The sequence below is a fragment of the Arvicanthis niloticus genome, chromosome 11 (assembly GCF_011762505.2).
Source record: "Arvicanthis niloticus isolate mArvNil1 chromosome 11, mArvNil1.pat.X, whole genome shotgun sequence".
NCBI classification, from domain to species: domain Eukaryota; kingdom Metazoa; phylum Chordata; class Mammalia; order Rodentia; family Muridae; genus Arvicanthis; species Arvicanthis niloticus.
In genome coordinates this window covers 61,040,133-61,063,642 of record NC_047668.1, presented here as the reverse complement: position 1 = coordinate 61,063,642, position 23,510 = coordinate 61,040,133, and the positions used below count along the sequence as shown (strand labels likewise).

General features: G+C 39.0%; 1 protein-coding gene across 10 annotated transcripts in view; it reads right to left on the bottom strand.

The window, feature by feature from the left end:
- Positions 1-23,510, bottom strand: part of Ltbp1 (latent transforming growth factor beta binding protein 1) — a 381,523-nt gene that overhangs the window by 117,510 nt on the left and 240,503 nt on the right. For all 10 annotated transcript variants that reach the window (XM_076942288.1, XM_076942287.1, XM_076942286.1 and 7 more), the window contains 2 exons: positions 21,510-21,581; positions 7,115-7,237 (listed from right to left, as the gene is read on the bottom strand). In XM_076942288.1, coding sequence (XP_076798403.1) covers positions 7,115-7,237; positions 21,510-21,581 — 195 coding nt within the window. The remainder of the gene's footprint in view (positions 1-7,114; positions 7,238-21,509; positions 21,582-23,510) is intronic.

The following is a 23,510-nucleotide window of genomic DNA, read 5'->3' as shown; positions in this document are numbered from 1 at the left end:
TACTGGGGACAGGCTTTGAGATTGCATGCATGCACGCGTGCGCACGCACGTGCATACACACACACACACCACTACTTCCAGTTTCCTTTCTTGCACTGAACTTGTAGTTCAAGATATGAGTTGCCAGTTTCCTGTTTCTATTTTTATGTCTGATGCTTGCTGACTTGCTGTCCCCAACACTATGGACTCTAACCCCTTGGAAATGTAAGCCAAATTAAACTTCCTCTTCCTTAAGTGGCCTTGGTCATAGTGTTTTATCAACACTATGCAACAAAGATAATATACTTGTCTTTTCTGACCCTTATTTTTTCTCATATGTTCATTTACATAAAAATTTTATGGGTTTATGGAAAACTCATTTTGGACTGGAAATAATGATTAAGTTTGTGAATGAACAAGGCTAAGCAATACAAGTGGGATATTTAAACAGATAGTGGATTGTCTGTTGTTTTTGGTGTCATCTGGGTTTTATTGTTATTTTACACAACATTGATATTTAAGCCAGAGGACTTTGACTGAGGATGTTTATCCTCCATGATATGAGTGGGCTTCATCTAGTCTGTTCACACATTTACAAGAAAAAAAATACTGATGTGCACTGAGTGAGACTAAATTCTGTCAGTCGACTCCCTTCAGGAGCAAGCTACTACATCAGTTCTTCCCCAGTGGAAAGTTTGCTACCTACTCTATAGATTTTAGACTCATCAGCCTCTGTACTTATGTCAACCAGTCACTCGAAATAAATGCAGCCTCCTCTTATGCAAAAACATGTATGATGTGCACGCATGGTCACACTTATAAATGTATGCATTAATATGTAAGAAAGCTTATACACTAGTATTTATGTTGCATATGGAAGGGGTATTTCTTTCAAGAAATTGGCTCATGCACACATACTTATCTTGTTGGTTCTGGTTGTTTGTTTGTTTAATGCTAAATTATGTACTGGCCAAGCCTCAACTTTCTTGCTTATAAATAATAGGGTTAGTATGCATACTCACCTATGATATTCTAAATCTTTGGCACACAGTAGACAAAGAATGCATGTTCGGACACCTATAATGATACAAAACCCAGCTCTCTCTGTTCTAACAAGTACATGTGTGCCCATCTCAACCCTTACTTAGTAACAGAAGTTCAACAAAGAAAAGAGATATCACAAGTGAATTGAGGTTTGGAGGATAAGGAGCAGATGAAAAAACAGAACACTCCTGAAGATTCCAAACCCACACACGTACTGAGGGCGTGGGTCAGTGGTAAAGCATGCGCAAGGCCATGAGCTCAATCTCTCATAAGGCCAAAAAAAAAAAAAAAAAAAAAAAAAAGACAGAACAAAATAAGCAAAATAACCTTCACAAAATATGTCTAATAAAGCCAAGTCTGCTGTGGCTTCTAAAAGAAGTGGGTAGACAGAAGTGTCTGGAGCCTTCCCTCTCCTGCCCACTCTCTGGCTTCTGTGCAAGTAAGCTATAAAAGGTCAAAGGTCACAGACTAAAAGTAAAAGAAAGCTTAGCAGCAGGGTAATAGACCCGCAAAGGATAGTAAGCCCTTGGAATGATAGATGCCACTCACACATATGTGCCCGAACATATATGAGTGCATTTACATGTAGGTATAGTCTATAGAACCTATACATGATTCTCATGGAGTTTTCAAAGTACTTTGCTCTAGCATTTCCTTCCCCAAGTGACTGAGATTGCTTACAATCCATATTCACATAGAAATGATGGGGCTTAAGTATAAAACTAATCCCATTTGTGTATATTCTAGGTCCCAGGGCCATGGGCACTTCAGAACAGAACGGTTTCTTCAAATTCTCAACATTGTACCAAGATGATTGCTAGTCATCATTGTTGCAGTCTTACTGGGAATGCCACACACGGGCTCTTGTGCTTGAAGAAATGCTGCCCAGCAGCTGGTACAGTTTTGGAAGGCCATGATGCCTTTATGAGGTGGAGCCTTAAGAGCTCTCCAAAATTAAATAATGGCCACCTGTCAGTTCAGACCATTTTCGCATTTCTAATTCGGTGTGTGGAAGAACAGACTTCTGTGGCTTATGTGTCATGTGATTCTCTGAAGGAACTGTACTTTAGCCCTAATCTGCCTTACTTCATTCACTTCTAAAACAGAAAAACTAACAGCATACCTCTCAGTGAGATCATAAAAAATACACACGGCGATCGATGCAAAGGTCAGGCACTTAAGTATACCATAAAGATTATTGCCATGATGGTTTTTATTGTTACCATTATTATCTGGCCAACAAATTGATGACACAGATCTGTCTATCCTGCAGGACATGGCACTATGTCCTATAAGGAATGGTCTGGTCCCTGAGCTGAGGTAAACATAGAGGAGGAAACATACAAACAAACAAAAAAAGGAGGCACAAAATACACAGTGAAGACTTACAGACTTCACTGAAAGCCACATGAGATGAAAGTATCTGAGCTCACAGGCTCCACTTGATAGCCTGAACAAACAGTGTTCATGTGGGCAACAAACAGACAAAAACCCACCCAATCAGCAGGGAAGCCCTTTAGGGAAAAAGTTAGATAGTTAGAAGTAACTTCATTTCACGTTGTAAAAAAAACAAAACAAAACAAAACAAACCTAAAAATACAATTATAAAATTTAGAGCTATATGATTTAATACATTAAGCAAGAGGCACACATTACTAAATAAAACTTATATAAAATTAAGTTAAAAGTTTAGTTGCTCTGTTTTGAACTGATTAATGCCTTCTTCAGGCAGCATGGATGCAAACATTCCTACTGTCTCAAGAACATTCTACCAGACAGCTGTTCAGCTTAATGGTCCAGCACACCTTTTCTGTAATGGGCCAGAAAACATGTATTTTAAGTGTTATTAGCCCCACAGTCTCTGTTCCAACTTCCTAACTTCACCATGATTACAACAAAAGCAGCCTTAGACAACATATACATAAATATGGCTGTGTACCAATAAAACTTTATTTACAAAACCAGACAGTAGACCAGTTCTATTACAGACTTCAGTTTTCCTGACTGCTGACCTAGAACCCAAAATCTGGATGCCCAAATCCTAGTTACACACCTCAAATCTCTATAAACTGTTGATTACTACTTATATGATCTGAAAAGGCTTCCAGAACTCTCTCTCTTTGCTTTAATTTCCACCGTGTGAGACATGAACAATAATTACACATTTGATAAAGTGGGTGGGGAAACTAACTACAAATCATATAAATGTGACTGACGTTTTAGAAAGGACTTGCCCTTCTTGGTCTCATGACCTCTAGGGTGATGGTAGAAGTTCCTGAGCACATCTCCTCAGGGCCTCCTGTGTCTGTCAGTTACTTCAAGTTCAAGGATAGAGAATATATAGAACATTAAAAGCCCAAAGGCAGATTGCTTTCATCTGTGGCCCTTTCCTGAACCTCAGCTGCAGGCATTAAGAAGATGCATAAATGCCTGCAGAAAATTAAGTGCAGTTCAGAAGGTAGAAAATCTTCCCCGATTTAGTCTACTTTTCTTCACATGACTGTGATAAGCCCAAGCTTTACACTTTGCCCCACAAGATAGGCAAGGGCAGGCTTGGAGGATACTGGTCCATCTTCCTAAGTCACAAGCACAGGTCAGAAGAGCCAGCAACTGTCAGTGGCCTCCTCCTCTCTCATGTTTGACTACATGAAGTCAAGGGCAGAGAGTGGGCAAGGTAGGAATGGTAAATGACTGCATCCTTAGGCTGGAGTCAAAGAACTCTGAGGGTGTTCACCTCACAGCATTCAGGATCATGGAGAGCTCCTCAGTAACTGCCAGGTACACTTCTTAGAGGTCAGAGTCAGCCACACATTTTATGGTCCGGATGTACCCTAATTTCATAAGGCTTAAGCAAATGCTATCAGTCTCTACCACATGCTTGCACACTCAAGCTCTGGTGTGTGTGCGTGTGTGCGTGTGCATGCGTGTGTGCGTGTGCATGCGTGTGTGTGTGTGTGTGTGCGTGCGCATGTGCACACATGCACTTGCTCATTTCCCAATTCCTCTGTTACTCTCCCATGACTATGAAGGATACACTATTTGTCCTCGCTTACTGAGAATGTCACATTCTCCCCTGATTCTTTCCAACTGGCTTTTATACTCATCAGTTTCTTTATACAGTTCATCAACAAATCTGGACAAATAGGTACGAATCACAAATTCTGAAGGAATTGGACACACATCCATGATACATGTGGTAAAATCACAGAGAAGAAGAAAGAGAAAGAAAGAAAGAAAGAAAGAAAGAAAGAAAGAAAGAAGGAAGGAAGGAAGGAAGGAAGAAACATCTGTGGCCTCCATGCTGGTAAAGGGCCCAATTTTAACTCTAAGTTCTAAACTGGAACACTTAACTAGCAACAAATATCACTTAATACTTATCATTTCAGCTGTTGCAGCTGACCCTTAAAATTGAATTATTTATTTTTCCAAAAAGAATGGATGGTTGTTTAATAAGTTCAGAATTATTTGGGCAATGGCAAGAAAAATACATTCTAAGGAGCTGTGCAAGTGTTTCAAGATTCACATTGGCAGGTTTCTACAATTTCATTAAAACCTGGATGCCTGCCCTTCATGCTAGACATGAGATCTTGTCAAACTCTCACAAGTCTATGGCGGGTTCTCCAAGTTTACCTAATCTGCAACCTTTATTGTGAGAATTTTAACCAGACTGTGTAAGATAAAAATGCATTTACAACAAATTCTGTATCAAAGTGGGTTTTTTTTACAATAATTGCTGCTTACATTAGAACCTGTTTAAATATTCATTTATGTAGTTCAAAGTACCTGAAAGATACCTCTAAATTATCTAGATATTATCGATAGTTTTGTTTGGTCCCTAAGGTTTCAGATGTGCCTTGAATGAAAACTTTACAGTCTAATTTAGCAACCCTCTAGGTTAGGTGCCTGTCTGCTTCAGGTTAGAACCAACCATAAAAGAACACAGAGGGAGAAAGCAAGAGAGGAAGAAAAGACTTACGTGCACAATTTCTTAATCTGCATGTGTCAGTTTGAAAAGGAAAATAGGAGTAATTAGTAACAACATTTCAAAAGGCTTAAACCCAGCAAGCAGGACTGTCAGTTTTACATGACTTCATTTCCTCTCTCTATAGCACAGCTCAGAGAACAATAAGCGGGCCTTAAGCTGAAGGGTCAAGTCCTCATGAAGACTGTTCTCACCTGATCAAATGTGAGGCAGTTTAAGAAACACCAAGTCCACATCAGAATAAATTCACAGAGTCTAGCTGGACAGAAACAGGCAGAAATGCTCTTAAAGTCACCTCACCCTGCTGTGAAGTTTTTAAGCTTTGTATGATCATATACTGTTTTGTTTTGCTTTTTAAAAAATGTGCAGCATTTACCTACTTTTCTACTAATAATCAGGGTTACAATAAAATGTGGTCATCTTTTAAAATTCTGCATTTGGAGGCCTAAGGAGATGGTTCAGGGGTTAAGAGCATTGGCTGCTCTTCCAGAGGACCCAGGTTCTATTTCCAGCACCCACATGGCAGCTCACAATTGTCTGTAGCTCCAGTTCCAGGAGGTCCAGTGTCATCTTCTGGCTTCTGTGGGCACCAGGCATACATGTGGTACAAAGATATACATGGAGACAAGACACCCATATACATTAGATTTTAGACTGATATTTTTTAGCCTGAATTTAAGGCTAGGGAAGGCGCTTATTTGGTAAAGTGCTCACCCTGCAAGCATGGGAACCTAAGTCGGATCCCTAGAGTCCATATAAGAAAAAAACAGGTGTGTGGCAACTGCTAATAATTCCAGTGCTGAAGAGGCAGAGACAGGTATATCACTGGGACTCCCTGGCCAACCAATCTAGCCTAGTTGGTAAGTTCCAGGACCAGTGAGGGACCTTGTCCCAAAAAAGTGAGATAAATGGTACCTGAGATATGATACATGAGGTTGTTCTCTTGTCTAAACACATACACCACACATATATACATATTACACACACATGCATGCAATGCATACATGCAAACAGCACACAGCGCATATGCACAGCAAACACACACAGGTTATCCTCTTTAGGGCTTTTTACTTCAGGTGCCTCCAACCTAATTGTCAGACAGATAGCATAATGTATAATGATCATGTAACTACCCAAATGACTATACTGGATTCATTTTTATGAAGACACGGCCTATTTGTTGAAATCATATTTCAATATTATGTGGCCTCATGGGAGAATTTTACCTTTACTCTATAGGAAAGAAAACCTCAGGGACATTCCTTAACTAGTAGCATCATATTGAGAGCCATTTGTAGATTCAGAGGACATCAGGGCAGAGCCAGAAAATCTGAAATGCACGGGCCTCGGAATGATTTTCCAGGCTTTTCTAACTGAGAAAGTACAGTGAAACCTCATAAAAACAGACTCCAATGACATGGGATTTGCAATAATTAAAGGCAGAAGCTGGGGCCAAGCTTGATTTAGCCTAAAGAAGGCTTAAATATTTATGAAGGAAAAAAAATCTGTTTTTATCTCCCAAAAGCACAAAGAACTGATACACCTATTTAAATAAACTCTTCCTTTCTTTCTTTTTCTTCCTTCCTTCCTTTCCTTTTTTCCTTCCTTTGTTCTTTTCCTCCTCCTTCTCCTCCTCCTCCCCTGTCTTCTGTTGTTGTTGTTGTTGTTTGATTTTTTTTTTTGTGTGTGTGTTTGAGACAAGGTTTCTTTGCTTAGCCCTGGCTGTCCTGGAACTGTCTCTGCACTGTAGACTAGGTTGGCCTTAAACTCAGGGATCTACCTTCCTCTGCCTCCTGAGTTCTGGGATCAAAAGTATATGCCACCACAGCCTAGAGAACTCTTCATATTTATCTAAGTCTGTTCTCTTTGTGATTATGCCCTATTCTGAGTTTTAGTGTGAAGTATTTTTGAATGCAGTTAAAATGCATCATAGAGAAGTTCCCATAATGGTTGTAGTTTACTAAATTGTGTTGGTCTCCTTGCTCTTTCCATTTTTAACTAATGGTATTTTCTTCCATATTTTCAATATTAATTGAATATTTTCTTCTTTTAGATAACCCCCAAAGACACATGATTAAAATTTAGAAAGCCGAACAGAATACTACTTACGAACACAACTTGAAAAGGTAGGGTCAGGCCCAAATCCCATCTTGCAGGAGCATCTGTAGCTTCCCATGGTATTCAAACATTCACCATTAGGGCATACACCTTGTAGCTGACATTCATTAATATCTGCAAGAAAACAAAAGCCTTTCAGATGGAGCAGCTAAGCCTTCATGTACAGATTCTGGGTGTACTCATGTTTAATTTTTGTCTCACTGTAATAATCATAGTTCAAGTAAACAAGGGAGAATACAGTAGGATTAAAGGAATTAAAATTACCAAATTGTAGAGGCATTTTAAGCCAGCAACATGGCTGGTCTGGCAAGAGATCACATCCAAAGACCTTCAAGGTCCATAAGATCCAACCAGAATGCAGACATGCCCTGGATTACAGTATGATCTGACTGGAATACAGACATGACTTTAGTACACACCTTTAATCCCTAACAATGAAGGTAAAGTTAGTTTGTAGAAGGAAGCCATGTTTAAAAGTGACATTTAATTGAAGAGCAGGCAAAGTGATGAATCATAACAAAATCTGACAGAAATGAGTCAGAGATAGGATATGCCCAACCCATAGGAGAACAGAACAGGAAAGAAAGCTTATTCAAGATAGTGAAGGAGAGAAAGGGGGCAAGGTGTGTAGCAGTTTTACAAAAACACGCTGCAAATAGAACAAGTTAGGTGCAGGTGAAGGCAGAATGAGCCAGAGAATGAGAAGGAGCCAGAAGATTAGAACAGATTGCCAGAGTTAGTTTGAGGCCAAGTAGAGCAATTCAGTCAGAAGCCAAGAGAAGCCAGTTTGGATCAGTCAGTATGGAGAGGAGTTTTGAGCCAAAACAGCTGATTTGAACCTGCCAGCCAGAGTTCAGAAAGAACAAGAAAGGGTGAGCTTATTCAGCAGAAAGCCTCCAAGACAACAATTATACCTGGTGAATAAGGTACTTTTACATTGAATCTCTATCAAACATCTGCAGTTGTACAATTCATTCTGATGCAAATATTATACTCCAGGTTCTGTCTTAGGTACGGAAAATGTACTAGCGAACAAAACTGACCAACAGAGCCCTCTTCACAAAGCTTGTGTTAGTATATGTTAAGCATTATGGAGTACGCAGGGAGGCAGCAATTCTCAGTTTGAAGCAATTGACAGCCTAGATATGCATAAAAAATGTGAACTGTGAACTGTAAAGAATAGTACATGTTACCTAAACTACAGCTATTAGAAACTTTCAGTTCTGAAATTGCCTATAGTGACAGTCAAGAGCTGCTGAAGGAGGTTAGGGGCAGTGTTAGAGGTAAGGATGTGAGACTTCCTCAGGGTAGAAGGTGTGTGTAGCAGTGAGGGGGGAAAGTGATGGGACTGGGTTAGAAGACATATTCACACGGGTAGAGACTGAAGCATGAGCACAGAGGATCAGAGGAAAGGACCCAGGAAATGGTGAGTCACACCACTGAATGGAAAAAGGTTCAATAAGGTAAATAGTTGGGAGACAGAGCTGCTACATGTCAGGCTAGGTTTGGCTTCAATCTTGCTGAAAACAGAAAGCTATATAGAAAGGTTTTGAGTAGGAAAGCAGTGTTATGAACAGCAGACTCCAGGGTAGTTCACCTGACCTGGCCAACACATGGCTTGGTGAGCAGAGAACATAAAATAAGCCACTGGAGGAGCAGTGTAAATAGGAGGTTTGTGACTTGTGACAAGCCATGAGGGTACAACAAGTTAATCAGGAAGATTAGGAGGTCATAGTTCATTTTAAAAATGAACAACTGACAGGGCTTGGAATTCAACTGAGAACCCAAGACTGGAAAGTAGTGAAGAGGACTCAAAGATGTCAGGGGCTTTAGTCCGAGAACGGAGGAAAGATTTCATAAATGGAAAGTGCCAGAAGGTGAGGATCCAGTTTCACAGCTCTAGGTCACATTGTGATACCCAAGCAGAAATACCCAGCAGTACAAGATTCTGGAATAAAGTAAAAGGGGATACTATGCCTAGAAACAGAGGTGCCCCATGGACCAGTCCCGGATAAAATCAAAAGGAGCTGAGAGGAAAGATACAAGTGTGGTGACTAAAATATAAACCAAAAGTTTTCATAGCCCCGTGTAAAGGTAATCAAAAATGAAAAAGAGAATCTGTTAAAAATGAAAAACTAGTAGCCATTTTTTATTTAATCCAGTGTGGGCTATGAAGCTTAACAATTAACAGATGTTGGCTGTTAATGCTTCTATGTCAAGTAACTTTTATGTCTTTCCATCAGGAATTCTTCTGCAATCTTTTTATAGAGTGTCTTAAACTTATTAATTTCCCAAATTAAGATTGGACACAATGATAGCAAAGTACTACAGAAACTTCACATCAAAGACAAATACTTCCCTTGATAAATCATCATTTAAGGGAATATTACTGAAACATAAATTCTAGAAGAATTTCTAAGAAGTCGTGGTTATCTGCATTATAGATAGTTCCTCTGAGTCACACACTTTTAACATTTTTATTTCTAATTTTTTTCACTGTGTATATTCATTGGATGAGGTATTAGATTCCATGAGAACATTTTCATTTGGATATATGTTGGATGTTGAGCAGCATTTTTAATTAACATCAGTGATAAAATGTAACTTGTTGCATGATGTGCAAATGAGAAATTAGTGCATATGCGTTATGTAAGATTTACGGAGTGCCAACTGGATGCATCTGGAAGCAGCTAAATTATACCCAGAAGACCTGGTCCAGCACCTGATGGTCCTATTCTTTTTAGGGCTGTGCTGTAACAGTCTTTTATATGTAGCATATAATTGAAACGATTCCCTCATAACTCATTCTTCTTAAGAAAACCACCATGAAGGACAAGGAAGCGTGCCAAGTCCAGTTGGAGCTTACACAGTACAAGCAAAGACCTTATCAAAGGATCCAAGTAAAGCCTGAGGTTTGGGTAGCCAGCCAGTTGTGATCAGAAACACTGGACAAAATCTCCACTCTTCTTTTCCTCCCTCACGTCTCTACATGGTTACAATTGTTAGCCGCCTTCTCCTATTCATTGGCTTTTCTACAACACACTTCATGACTACTTCTTGGGAATAAGAACCTTTCTTTGTTACAAGGCTTTTAATTCATCTATATTTCAGCCTCATTGTTGGTTGTCAGGTTGAAGGTTCTCTATTTTCTGACCCATGTCTAAATGCCTCCTTTATAACAATTGCCTTGTTAGGTGACCATATGCTTTCCAATGCTTTTCTTTTGGACCTCTTTAACACAGCTCACAGCCTTAACCACAATGCCTTGGGATATAGAAACTACAAGTTAAAAATAAACAAGTAATAAGAACCGAGACACCTACAGGTGTAAATAGGAACAGGCAAGTTGGTGGGGGTGGGGAGCATAAAAAATTCTCCTGGTTTCTACTACATTGGTCATCTTGGGCCACCAGTACCCTGACTACCACTGCCCAAACTGACCCTAAGAATTTTGCTTGAAGTATGGCCTTCCTGAACACACTCATGACTACCAGAAAGACCCCTGCTTTCTTCAGCAGCTGATTGGTTTATATCTTAGCATATGTTCTACAACATCCGGATTAGAGATTCATTCTATTTTGAACTTTCTTCTATTTATTTTATTTACACTAAAATAACTTCATCTAAACTACACAGCTAAATGTCCCTAAGTGTGCTGGCACTTAAATGGTATATGAGAGGGTTTGAGTGCAAGAAAGAGAAGGGAGAAATGTTGTACTTAAAATACAATCTCAAAAACAAACAAACAACAGAAGAAATACATATGTGCATATATTATGTGGTCACTATCAAGATCATGATTAAGAACATTCCCCAGGGTCTTGAGAGATGACTCAGAGGTTAAAAGTGAATACTGCTCTTACAGAGGACCTGAGTTCAGTTCCTAACACCCATGTTGGCTACTCACTTCCAGCTCTAGGAGACTTGACACTCTTTTAGCCTCTACAGCTACCTGAATTCATATAGATATCCATACAGAGACATGTACATTATACATATAATTTTAAATAATAAATACCTCAGAAAGCCCCTTCCCAGGTAACATCACTGCACCCATGACTGGCGATTATTACAACTGTTGTCACCTTTCCTATTCTTGAATTGCACATAAAATGAATAATATTGTTCGCTTTGTCTAACTCGCTTTACTATTTACTATAAAATGCTTCAGTGCTGTTACATACAGTAGCTTGGTCTTTTCATTTATGTTGTGTGTTATTCTGTGAGGAAACCAAACTTAACTATTCAAATACTCCATCAGTTATTTCCCATTTGGGGCTGTTGTTATCAATTATTTGTGAGCATTCACAAATACATGTGTATACAAGTGTGTGTGTGTGTGTGTGTGTGTGTGTGTGTGTGTGTATGTTTATGTGAATAGACAGGAAACCTCAGTACTCATTCTCTTGAGCATTTATTTACATGTTTATATTTATTTTAAACAGTTGTTCAAAAGCTATGCCAATTTCTACTCCCAGTTGATAAGTCCTTGTCAACTTAGTATCAATCTTTCTACTAAATTCAGTCATTTTGGAAAAGTGAGGTGCTGTGTCATATGGCTTTAGTTTGTTTTCAGATGAGGACTGATACCGACTACTTTTTAAATATACTTCTTAGCCATTTAAAGGTCAATCTTTCTTTCTCTATAAATGCAAACACTTATACAGAGTGTTACAGGTTAGGGGGATTGCTGCCCTCTTGGTTTTACTTTATTTTGTTTGAAATGAGGTCTCACTCTGTAGTGCTAGACTATCCTAGAATTCATTGTGTAGTTCAGTCTGGCTTCAAACTCACAGAATCCTCCTGTTTCACAATCCTAAGTCCTAGGAATTCAGGTGTGAGCCACCATGCTTATATCTGTCAGAGGGAGGATGTTCTGTGACCCTCAAAGGGAGATGTGATACATTTCTGCCCAGAGAGCATCTGGTTTTCACGGGCACTGGGAAACTCAAAGAGCATGGATAACAGGGATACTAAACATTCTGAAACTAATCCCCTTGACAAAAGATTATTCTTTTGTAGATTTACAAAGTCTACAAAAGTGTACACTGTAAGTGTAGACTTACAGTACACACTAAAAATTTCAGATGTGAAAAAAAACTTTATGAAGTAAGGCAGTCTGAGGAACAGGTGGGGTGAAAAGAGCTATGTAACACTAAAAACCTTTGCTTTACTCCTCTATGTCTATATCAACAATGCTCAAATCAAATTCTGGGAAGGATTTCAATCACAAAGGATTTTCAACACCCATAGGCAAACAATTACAGCAAAATCTATGTAGATATGCTCTTTTTTTCTTGCCATCCTTTTTCCCACCTCTGCTATATCTTCAGAAGTATGTAGATATATATCCTATACCCTTTATGTTAAAAGAAAAGCAAAAAGCAAAACACTTATCACTTATGACTGTTCATTCAGTGCTTCAGAAGCAACTATTCAAGCAACTATTCAAAAGACTTTCTGAGGTAGTCAAGTCCCTTCGACTTTTCTAAATAAATGGAAGGGAACTGGAGATCCACAAGCAGATGAAGGGCAAAACACAGGTTAAACTGACTGTATTTCATCCAGATACAATAAGCTTAAAGACCACTCTAAGCAAAGATATCTAGCCAAAGTTTAACAACCGTGTGAAATGTGACCGGCAAATTGTGAATTATAATTCCACCCAGACTTCAATTCCTAAGGCTATTTTCCTTATTTAAGAAAACCTTCTCCCAGCACCACATACATTTAAGAAGAAAATCTTCTAACTCGATTATAAACTATAAGTAAGCAACACTTGCCAAATAAAATAGAGATCAGAAATCTCACATTCATGGGGTCAACCACACTTCTTTAATATACTCAGACTAAGTCAAAAGTACTTTATTACTCAGTTTAAAAAACAAAATAGATAAACAACTGGGTTTACTCCCTTTTTGTCCTCAGCAGGCCACCATTGTCTCTGAAAGTCCATAGAGTCCTATCCTCATCAGAAACAGCAGGACAACTATACATAGTAACATTCACCTGGCTTAAGAATCAAAACCTAAATAAAGGCAGAAGGAGATGCACTCTAGTGGTCATACACACACACATTTTATCTCCAGCAGCTCTGCTATGTTAGAGCAGGCTAGGGGTTCACAGAAGCAGAGGGAAGAGGTAAACATGGCTCCATGTCAAATAAGCAGAACTAGTGGAGCCACATATAGCTCCCAGAAAGATTTCCATTTTTTCCCCTTACTGAAAACAGTTGCAAGGGTTTCTACCTATAAAGACTACCAGCATAGCTCTGACTGTTCATGAAGTTCGAGAATCTAAGTGGTTGAATTCTGGCTACATCATATAAACTTAACTGAAGATGAATGGTCTTCTAACAGGATACTTCTCAGTGGCAGAGTGACTGCCTACTATATGCAATGCCTTTAGTTTAATATCCAGCATTAAAGAAAAAAAATGACACATAATCAATTGACAGGAGAACAAGGTCTTTGTACTCACAGATAGCATTAGAGAATCCAGAAATGTTAAACATGTAAGGGTTGTTTTTGTGAAAGAAAAGATGGATAGCCTGTTTTCTGCCCAGAAGGCTGGGAATGGAGATGGATAATAGCCTAGATGTTCCCTGTGCTATCGTTAGGGCCAAGCCATTCCTGGCTTCCCCAAGTACAACCAGGACTGGAAGTGGCTAACAGCCCAGATGACCTCTGCATTACCTGTATGACCAAGATGACACCAGATCCTCCCCTAGGCCCTTAAGATAACACATGTAGCCTATTGCTAGAACTCATCTTCATGAAAGAATTGGCATGTACTTTGAGAAAATTTTCAATATAATCATCCCTCCTTGGGCACAGAGAATTGTGTTACACCAGAAAACTTCTGACTAACTTGTACTGTACTTAAATATGCCTAACATAAACTGCCGATGTCAGACTCTCAAAGTTTGAACCAACGCTGTCTACTGGGTCATGCTGAACTGTAGTTCTTTCTTGCCTCAGGGACTGTTACTGTGCCAGTCCCAATGTTTACAGAGACCCCCACAGTGTAGTAACTAGATAGCACAGAAATATAAAACTCAAGAAAATAGATGATCAAAGATTCTCATCAAACAGCCGAAGGATCCAGTCTTGCAGAACGGTGTAGTCAGACAAGAAGGTGCCGTGAGATTCTTCTTCCTCCTCATTTATATGTGTACAGCTCATCTGTGTCCTTTCTACTTTATCACTATCCTGGATGGCAAGCCATAAATGGTTATTACCACCTTATGAAATACTTTAAAAATCAAAAGTCACTTTTTAAAGGAGTAAGGGATTGACAAATCTAATAGGAGAAATATTCCACTAAAACCCAGCCTTTGGTATAACTAAGATGTTAAATGTTACTTGGAGCGCTTCACTCAAATTCCCTGCCTCTACATCTTCTACCCTTGTAACATGAAGGGTCTGACATAGATAATTCACACAGTTACTTGGAGTTTAAATATTCTTTAACTTCAAAATGACTGGCCAGTTTCTAGGGTTGAAAGTGCTAGGGAATACACAAAGTCTGGTATTTAACTAGTGACGCCTTGAATGGTATAAGCATACTCATGAGAAATAAATACATCTTTACATATATATTTTCTAAAAGAAAATATATATGTTTAACCAAGTGACTAATAATTTCCTGTTTTTTTGTTTTTTGGTGGCACAAGTTGACACAGGATATGAGGTGTGTCTGGTCACTAATAGGCATTGGATGCAAGATGCAAGTGTCACATGAGGAGCTTTCTACTGCGAGGGCAGGCGGGGTGGGGGAAGTGTGAGACTTTCTGGAGATTTAGCAGTGTATACGTAAGCCTTGCTGGTGGATAGAAATTCTGTCATGGGATTCCATCAGCATGGGATTCCATCAGCAGTAGGACATACATTTGAAGACAGAAAAAAAAATGCCTTGAAATAAATGTTTTCCTCAGCCAGATGGGTGAGTTGACTATTTAAGAATGTACAGAGGTGTGCTGGATAGTTTTTATGTCAACTTGACAAGCTAAAGTCATCTGAGAGAAGGGACTCTTGACTGAGAAAATGCTTCCATAAGATGGGGTTTTAGGCAAGCCTGTAAGGCATATTCTTAATTAGTGGTTGATGGGGAGTGCAATCCCTGAGCTGACAATCATGGATTCTTTAAGAAAACAGGCTGAGCAAGCTATACAGAGCAAGCCAGTAAGAATCACTCCTGCACGGCCTCTGTATAAGCTCCTGCCTCCAGGTTCCTGCCCTGTTTGTGTTCTGTCTTGACTTCCTTCAGTGATGAACAGTACTGTAAAGTATAAGCTAAATAAAGCCTTTCCTCTGAAACTTGCTTTTGGTCATGGGGTTTCATTGTAACAAAAGAAACTTTTAGGCCAGTTAGCATAGCGGAATCAGCAAGTTTCAGGTTTAACGAGAGACCTTGTCTCAATTGTGAGTGCTTTACTTAGTCTGAGTAGAGGAAGACCCAAGAACTCTCTAAGAGGACAAAGGTATTTCTTAAACTTCAAAGAAGAATATACACACTAGGACATGGAACTCCGTTAGCACATGATGACATTCCATAGAGTTCACACGAGCTTTGACACCTCAAAGGGAATTTATTTCCAGATCTTCAGCCTTCAGTGTTTCCTTTAAAAGAATCTCTTCAGTGGTCTTCTGAGAGTTGAACCCAAACCTTCAGGAATGCTAGTCAAGTGCTGTACCATTGAGCTACAGACTCAGCCTTTGGCATTCCCTTAAGAATACATCTCCCAACCCTTCATTTCTCTCTCCCCCATTTCCTCAGTACCTTCTTACTTTTCACCTAGTCCAAGCACACCCTTCCTCGCCTATCCAGAAGCATTCAGGAAACATTACCCCTCACTGTAAAATTCTCACAGGTATCAAATGAATCAATAATTCATAGGTATGCCCCTCCAGAGGAACACACAAGAAAAGGCGTTCAGTCTGGTCTGTTTTATGGAGGAGATGGAATTTGCTTCACAGGCTACATGGGTGACATTGTTCATTAACTGAATGACCCATCCCTATGATCCTTGGGTTTTGAACAAAGAAAGTCCATTTCTAATATAGATAAATTTGACACGAATCTACTGCATACATTTGGTTTACTCTTAAAATGCAGGTGCTGGTCTGAACCTGTGAGTTTGTAAAAATTATTTTAAAAGACAAATGAACAAAAAAGTTGGATGAACAATGAATGCACTAGAGCAATTGTACTAGAGGTATTTTAAATAAAACAAAAGCCTGCTGCAACCTCTGTCAAAAGAGATGCCCTATGCAAAGTTATGTTCATAGAACCTGTATGATCAATATACAGCATAATAAAGACCCCAAAGACCTTAGACAAGGGCCCCAGTTTCTTGGTTTTGGTTTCTTTAGTTTCTTTGGTTTCTTGTGGAGTATGTGAGTGGAGGAAAGGTGAAACAAAATAAATATTCAATGTTTTTAAATTATTAAATTATCACGTATGAGTGACCCTAGTCTTAGTTTGTACCGATGAATTATCTATTATTTCCCAAATACAGCCAGAGACTCATCACCTCATTACAGTTCCATTTCTTGCTAGAGACAGAATTCCCTTACCACAACTGAAACTGAAGGAGCAATTTATGGTCAAAGCTGGGTAGCAAGACTGCATGGAGAAGTCAGTGAAGACTACAACAAAGGAGAGGGGAAGCATTGTGGGGAGGGGCACTGAATAACAACAGCAAATCAAGGCATCCTCACAGCAGTCAGAACAAAAGCTGTATTGGCCACGTGCTGTTAAGTGACAGAAGAAAGACAAAACATGGATGCATTCTGGGTTAGGCATAATGGCACATGCCTATAATTCCAGCACCCAGGAGGCAAAGGATCACATATTCAAAGGTAGCCTGGGCTCCATAATGCTAATATGAACTACCTAGGAGGATCATATCTCAGTGAAGGAGGACGAAGAGGAAGAGGAGGAAAGTAGAGGAGGAGGAGGCATAAAAATACATTAAAAATTTAAAAGTTTTTCTAAAGAACTATTTCTAAAAACGAATCTATTATTATAAGAGAAAGAACACTGATTACTTCTGGAATAGAAGAAGAAGGTGAAATTTCTGGGGGAAACAGGACAGTTCTAGGGTATAGGATATAGTCTATTTGTTGACCTGGGGAATAACGATAAAGGTATGTTTGCTTTGTGATACCTCGTTGAACTAGACTCCATGCACCTCTGCATTTGTATCTGTGTACTATTCTACACATGATTACACACTCATAACAAGTTTTTAAATGCAATTGCAGGTGCATTTCATTTAACAATAAATATAATCCTTAAAAATGTGCAATTTATTTTTTGAGACTGAACACAATTCTGTTATAGTTACACTTTAGGGAACATTTTACCTATAAAGAGCCAGTCAGTGAAAGTTTGGGCAATGAGCATTATTGCCCTGGATGCACAACTTGTGTTCATTTATTTTGTTCAAGCAAAACAACCAGTATAATAATAAAATGGTAACAAAAGAAAGGTCCATAGCAATTCCTTCATAACTCCTTTGAAAGGCTCACTCTGAGTCACTTATAAATCAGTGAGTTGGGAGAGTGAATTAAGCAAACTACATCCTGCTTACTCAAACTGCTGTAATCATGGTCCATGGGTGTAGAAACAGTATCTTACCCACAGCTCATGACAAACCTTCTGTACAGCCCAGGAATGCTCTGTGCATATTTGTGGAACAGTGAATCACTGAAAAGGTTTTCAAGACTATCTATGGAAAACGGGCATGCACGCACGCATGCTCCCAGTGATAGAAAGTGTAAGGCACCTTAGATGTTACATATTTTGACATAATCTGCTGCATTTGGGCAGGTTTTGTAAAGGTAGAAAACAGTTATGTTGGCTTTTGTATCTGTAAAGTCATGAAATTGGTGATTTTAGGGATGCTGAGAAATGTTCCCTTTCAAAAATTCTTTAGCACTTAGACTTAGAGCTAACTTGGTTTAGAGGACAGGATCTTGTGTAGACTGGATTTGCCTCTAACTCACTATAGATAAGAGAACGACTTTGAACCACTGATATTTCTACCCCTAGTTCCTAAGTGCTGGGATTACATATGTTGCCATCACGGCCAGTTTTATGGTGCTGAGGATAAAGCTCATGGCTTCAAAGACACTAGACAAACACACTGCCATCTGAACTACATGGCCCCATAGCCCACACATCTGCATTTTAAATATTTTTCTCTCATGGTAGTGATGTTAAGTAAAGGCACTACTGGAAGAGAGAAGTATCTAGCATTTGATAGTTCAATCAAAAAAGTAGGAGGCATTCTTACTACTGTTTTTTTTTTTTTTTTATTAATTCTCTTTCTGTATCAAACCATTAGCAAAACATTCAAATGGCAGATGAAGAACCCCACTCTAGATCCACCAGGAAACAGCTGGATTTCTGGCTACGAACGATGAAACAGATTATACCAATTCCATCACGCTGAGGACAGAGGGGCAGCTTTCAGAGCGGCATGTATGTATGTGCCATAAATCATTCTCTTGAAAAGATAATTACTGAATCACTAAAGGAGAGAGGGGGAAAAAAGCTTTAAGGGCAATGATTTGAAAGCTTCTCAAAGTAGTGTGCGCACAGTTGGCTCTTTGTTTTCAGCGCACGTTGGTAAAAGATGCTTTGGGACATGAATTCACTTTGTTGAAGGCAATAGTGTAATTCAAGTTATTAATCACTTTAATTTTAAATGTGCTGTGTAAACAGAGAGGACTGGAGACTACAAGAACAATGTGGAAAGCACACGTAATTAGATGCTTAATGGGTTCCTTTTGAATTTCTGTTGGGGATAACAAAATCAAAGAGCTTCATGGCTCTAGGAAACCTAAGTGTACATACGTAATTCGAGAAAGTTCTATTTCATTTTGCCAACTAATAATGTCATAAAGGGAGGGAAATTAAGTCTTGCTCTCAATAGCAATCACAATAGATTATGCTGAATGAAATCATATTGTTTCATGAGTCAAACTTCTCTGTAGTGTAATTTAGCAGTGCCTTCCTGGGGCACCACAAAATAGAATGTTTTGTGATACTTCAATTCAGAATCCTTGCCAGAAAGCATAATGCTGCTTTGCAGACCTCCTCCAGAGACCGACACGAGCCAGGATCTGGTGTTACTAACCAACCACCAGAAGATTCCCTCAGCATGAACCACACTTGCTAAAGATCACCCAGCCATACCAAAGAGAGGAGAATACAAGATCCACCAGCATCTTCTGGAGAATTCTCTAGTCTTTTAAAATAATGACTTGCAAAGTTTCACCTCTATTATACCTCCTCCCCAGACAGGATCTTTGAATTCAGCCCAGTACATCGTACATCTTAGAACTCATCTTTCTCCTGCCTCCTTCTCCAGAGTGTTGGGATATAGTCATATACCACCATTACCAGCTTGCATTCTCCTACCCCCCCTCTCTCTCTCTCTCTCTCTCTCTCTCTCTCTCTCTCTCTCTCTGTGTGTGTGTGTGTGTGTGTGTGCACATGCATGCACGTGTGGGTGCTCACATCTCTGTTACCAAATATGAATGTAGTTTGTAATATGAAATCATTGCTCATCTTGAATCAGATAGAAGAAAGACATATGGAATAACATTTTTTTAATTAAACAGAACCAAGCTAATGGCCTTGCCCTTTACAAACTCTCATACCAGACAGCAGGCCTTCTGTTCTAATTAGCTACTATCTATTTAGGAATACTTTGTAAATATGTGTAAATCTTGCACTGTGGCCATCATGCATGTAGACACACAGGTGGCTGAAGAGTGTGATGGAGACTGGGTTCTTTATTGTTAATCATCTGTTTAACTGTTCAAAAAGATCTTGATTTTTTCTGTTTTATCTATCAGTTTCTAATTGAGATAAGCCATTTCTAGATCTCACAGGCCCATCTGAAGACTGAACAGAAAAGCAAGCTTCTAAGGTAACAACTCATAGTAAGTGTTAACTCTCACTCCATACACAGAATGTCTTAGCTTCCATTCCATACAACAAAGCATGGTTATCATGCTTCATTCCACCTGGTTTGATGCTTAGCATATACACTGAACAAGATGCATGACCTCTAGGGACCTCAATGTCTTCATTTGTAATATATACATAGTATTATTTACTTCACAAACACATTTGAAGGACTAAACAGATACGGCTGAGTAAACATATTGTACTGGAGAAATGATTTGGATGAAATAAACAGATGTTAGAATAGAATTAATTAATGATTAAGAAAATTCAAGTTTGAAGTCAGTCTGTTCCTTAGAGGGTTCTAAGCTCGCCAAGGCTACATAGTGAAAAAAGGAAAAAGAAACAAGGAAATTGGTCACTTGTTTACTACTTTATAAAGTTCTGGACAGTGTACTTAGAGTTTAGACGCAGAATTTATGAAGAATCACTAAAAACATCTTAGTTTTATTCCTAAGCCATCAGCACTTCTCCCAGTTAAAAATAAACTATAATAACTCTTATCAACAATAAATAAATCATTTCTTCATTCATGCTATTTTTTTAAATCTGTAATGAGCTCTAGGCTCTGCATTCATGAATCAATAAAGCTGGGCTCTCATTGGAAGCCATCGAAATCAGAGAAACTTTGAAGTAAATTCTTAGAATACACTATAAAAGAAATAATTTCAGGACTAAGCAAGAACTCCTGGTGCCGTCAGAGGACTGTTGGCAGTGATACCACTAAGAAATTATATGAAAATTTGATGATATTAGTACCGAAGTAGGCACTAGTCAAGTTGAGAAAAGCTTTCAGCTCTACTCAGCCACACAGAAGTCACCTAACCTCTCAGTGTGTCTTTAGATTCTTATAGGTTCGAGACTCGGAGAATTATGAGGTCTTCCCACTATGTATGGCTTCCCTACTGTGCTAAGAAAATGAAGCAGGAGTATTCAGAGCATTTCATGTTTAACTCTAGCTTTTCTGGCTGCCTGGAGGACACCTGCTTATGCCAGTATTTAGTTCCTACAAAATTTGAGGTGGGCAGCAAAATCCTCATGGGAGGAGAAAAGGGAACTCTGTTGTAGGTGAGAGGTCAGCAGCGAAGTGCTCTAGCTAAGTAGCTACAAGCACAAGTTAGATAACATAACAGACATGGGGGCCTGGGTCTGCTCAGTGCTATCCACACTCCTGGAGGATTTTGCCACAAGTTAAGAAAAATGGTTAGAGTTCCACTAGCTTTAAAGAGTAAGGAGGAACTTTACCAATCACATATAAATATGTCCTTAGCCACCTGGAAAGAGCAGGAAGTCATCCATCTACCACGTAACTGTTACATGCTGGGCCCAGGAACGTCATGTGGCAAAAATAAGTCAAGCTTCTACCCATGGAGTCCACATCAGTAAATTCCAAAAGTCTTACCTTGACAAAAGGTGTTGTTAACCCGTTTATATCCTTGAAGGCATTCCATCATTTGAGTATAACCATGATAGGCTGTAAACGAAGAGGGAAAAATTATTCGTTATGATTTAAGTTCTTGTGATCTAGATGTGCTGCTAGCTGTGGTACCATTTATGGCACTAGAAGATTGACCATTTACAAGCTATCAGTACCAAGAGAGAGTTACAGCTCACGCTTGTTCTCAGTATTCTTCCTATTTTGCAATCGCTGTATTCCTAGGAAGTTGCCAGCAAATCTTTACTGTAGTAACTGAATCATAAGACTTCTCTGTATTATCTTCCAATTGGTGATTAAATATTCCTATCATAAGATACATTCCTTTACAGAAACTCATTTCAGAGAACGGTAGTCTAACAGGGGAAACACTGGCATGTGGAAGTTGCTCCATTCATCCCCAAGTCCTCAAGTCCAGACACTGGCATGGGTGCCTACAGAAACTGGGACCTCAGTCTTGAGTTCTTCAATGACAAAATGGTCCTATTCAGCAGTTTCTTCAAGGCATGGAGCCAGACCAGATGATTTCTCAAAGTTTCTCTCTGCTTAGGACTCTATGCTAATTTTCTTCTAATACCGTGTAAAAGCAAGCAACTTGTTTGTACTAAGCACGTTGATAATAGATGATAGACAAGTCTATGAAATCATTTATGGATTTAAAATTAAGTTTTCATAGCAAAAAATATAACAAAAATAAAAGAAAGAATTTTGTAAATGATAGCCACTTGAAAATTGAGGTTTGAACTGTTTTCAGAAAAATAAAATGAAGTACAAACAAAACAAGGTCATGGAACCCCCAACCACCATATATAGTAGCCAAAGGACATCTGCTCTCTTCCAGCATGAATATGATTTAGAGACCAGTGCCAACCAAGGGAAGGAAAGATCTTAAGAAGAATGTGACCTTAAGTGTGCTTCTTGATGGTAAGTCACTTTAGACAGTGCAAGCACAGTAAATGCCAAGATGTTAGAGTTCACTTCATTCTTCATCCTTACTGCCCCAAAACCAAAGCCATCTCTTCAATTCTTGCATCAAATGAGCCATAGACTTACTTTCATCAATGTTTTGTTTAAAAGAGAAACTTTGTACTTTCTCATCCAGCTGAAGTCATCATCAATACTGAACTGTGGAGCTAACACCATCATATAAAGGACTATAGGCGCATGCCCAGATGATGCAATGCTTGATACAAATGGCTGGAGGTCAGGAATAGCCTTAGGAATTAAAGGGGGATAATATGAACCCCTTTACCCCTAACATCTGTTGCTCCTGGCTCTTTTGGAATTTAGAAAGAGAGAAAATAGAAATAGATGAGACAGAGAAAAGAAACGAAGAAGAAGCAACCAAATGGAAAGAGAAAAAACAAAGGGGAAGAAGGAAAAAGTGTTAAAAAATAGAAACAGACCAGAACCCAAGTTGGAGGATTTTCTCTCACCCCCATCCTTAGACCTAACAGTGTGAAACATGTCACCACCCACAACATGATTAAACAAACACACATGGCAAATGAATGGTGCATGGCTCCCAGAGCAGATGGCAGTGTGCTTTTAGCCATTTAGATACAGATTCCTGGTTATTGACTCATCAGAATCAACAACGAATGACAGCGGGGGCAGTCAAGTTTCTGTCACCCCAACTCTGAAACACCATGTTTTTTAAATAATTCCAAATGTATTCCAGAGATCCCTTCAGTCAGACAACCAAAATAATTTAGGTAAACAGGTCTTTAAGTAAGTAAGGATCGTTATCACTGATCCAGCCTGCCTCATGGAAATCCATCTTGCTAACCATCATTTTGTCCTCTTGGAAAATCCATGTGAGATATTCTTTCACTACTGAGGATCTCATGGGATTTTTTTCCCTCTTTGATGAAGAACTAACTTTCATGAACTTTAACGTGAATTTCTACAAATGAGTCCTCTAACAAACGCCAAGAGTAGTGTCAACAAATGTAATGAAGGCTTCAG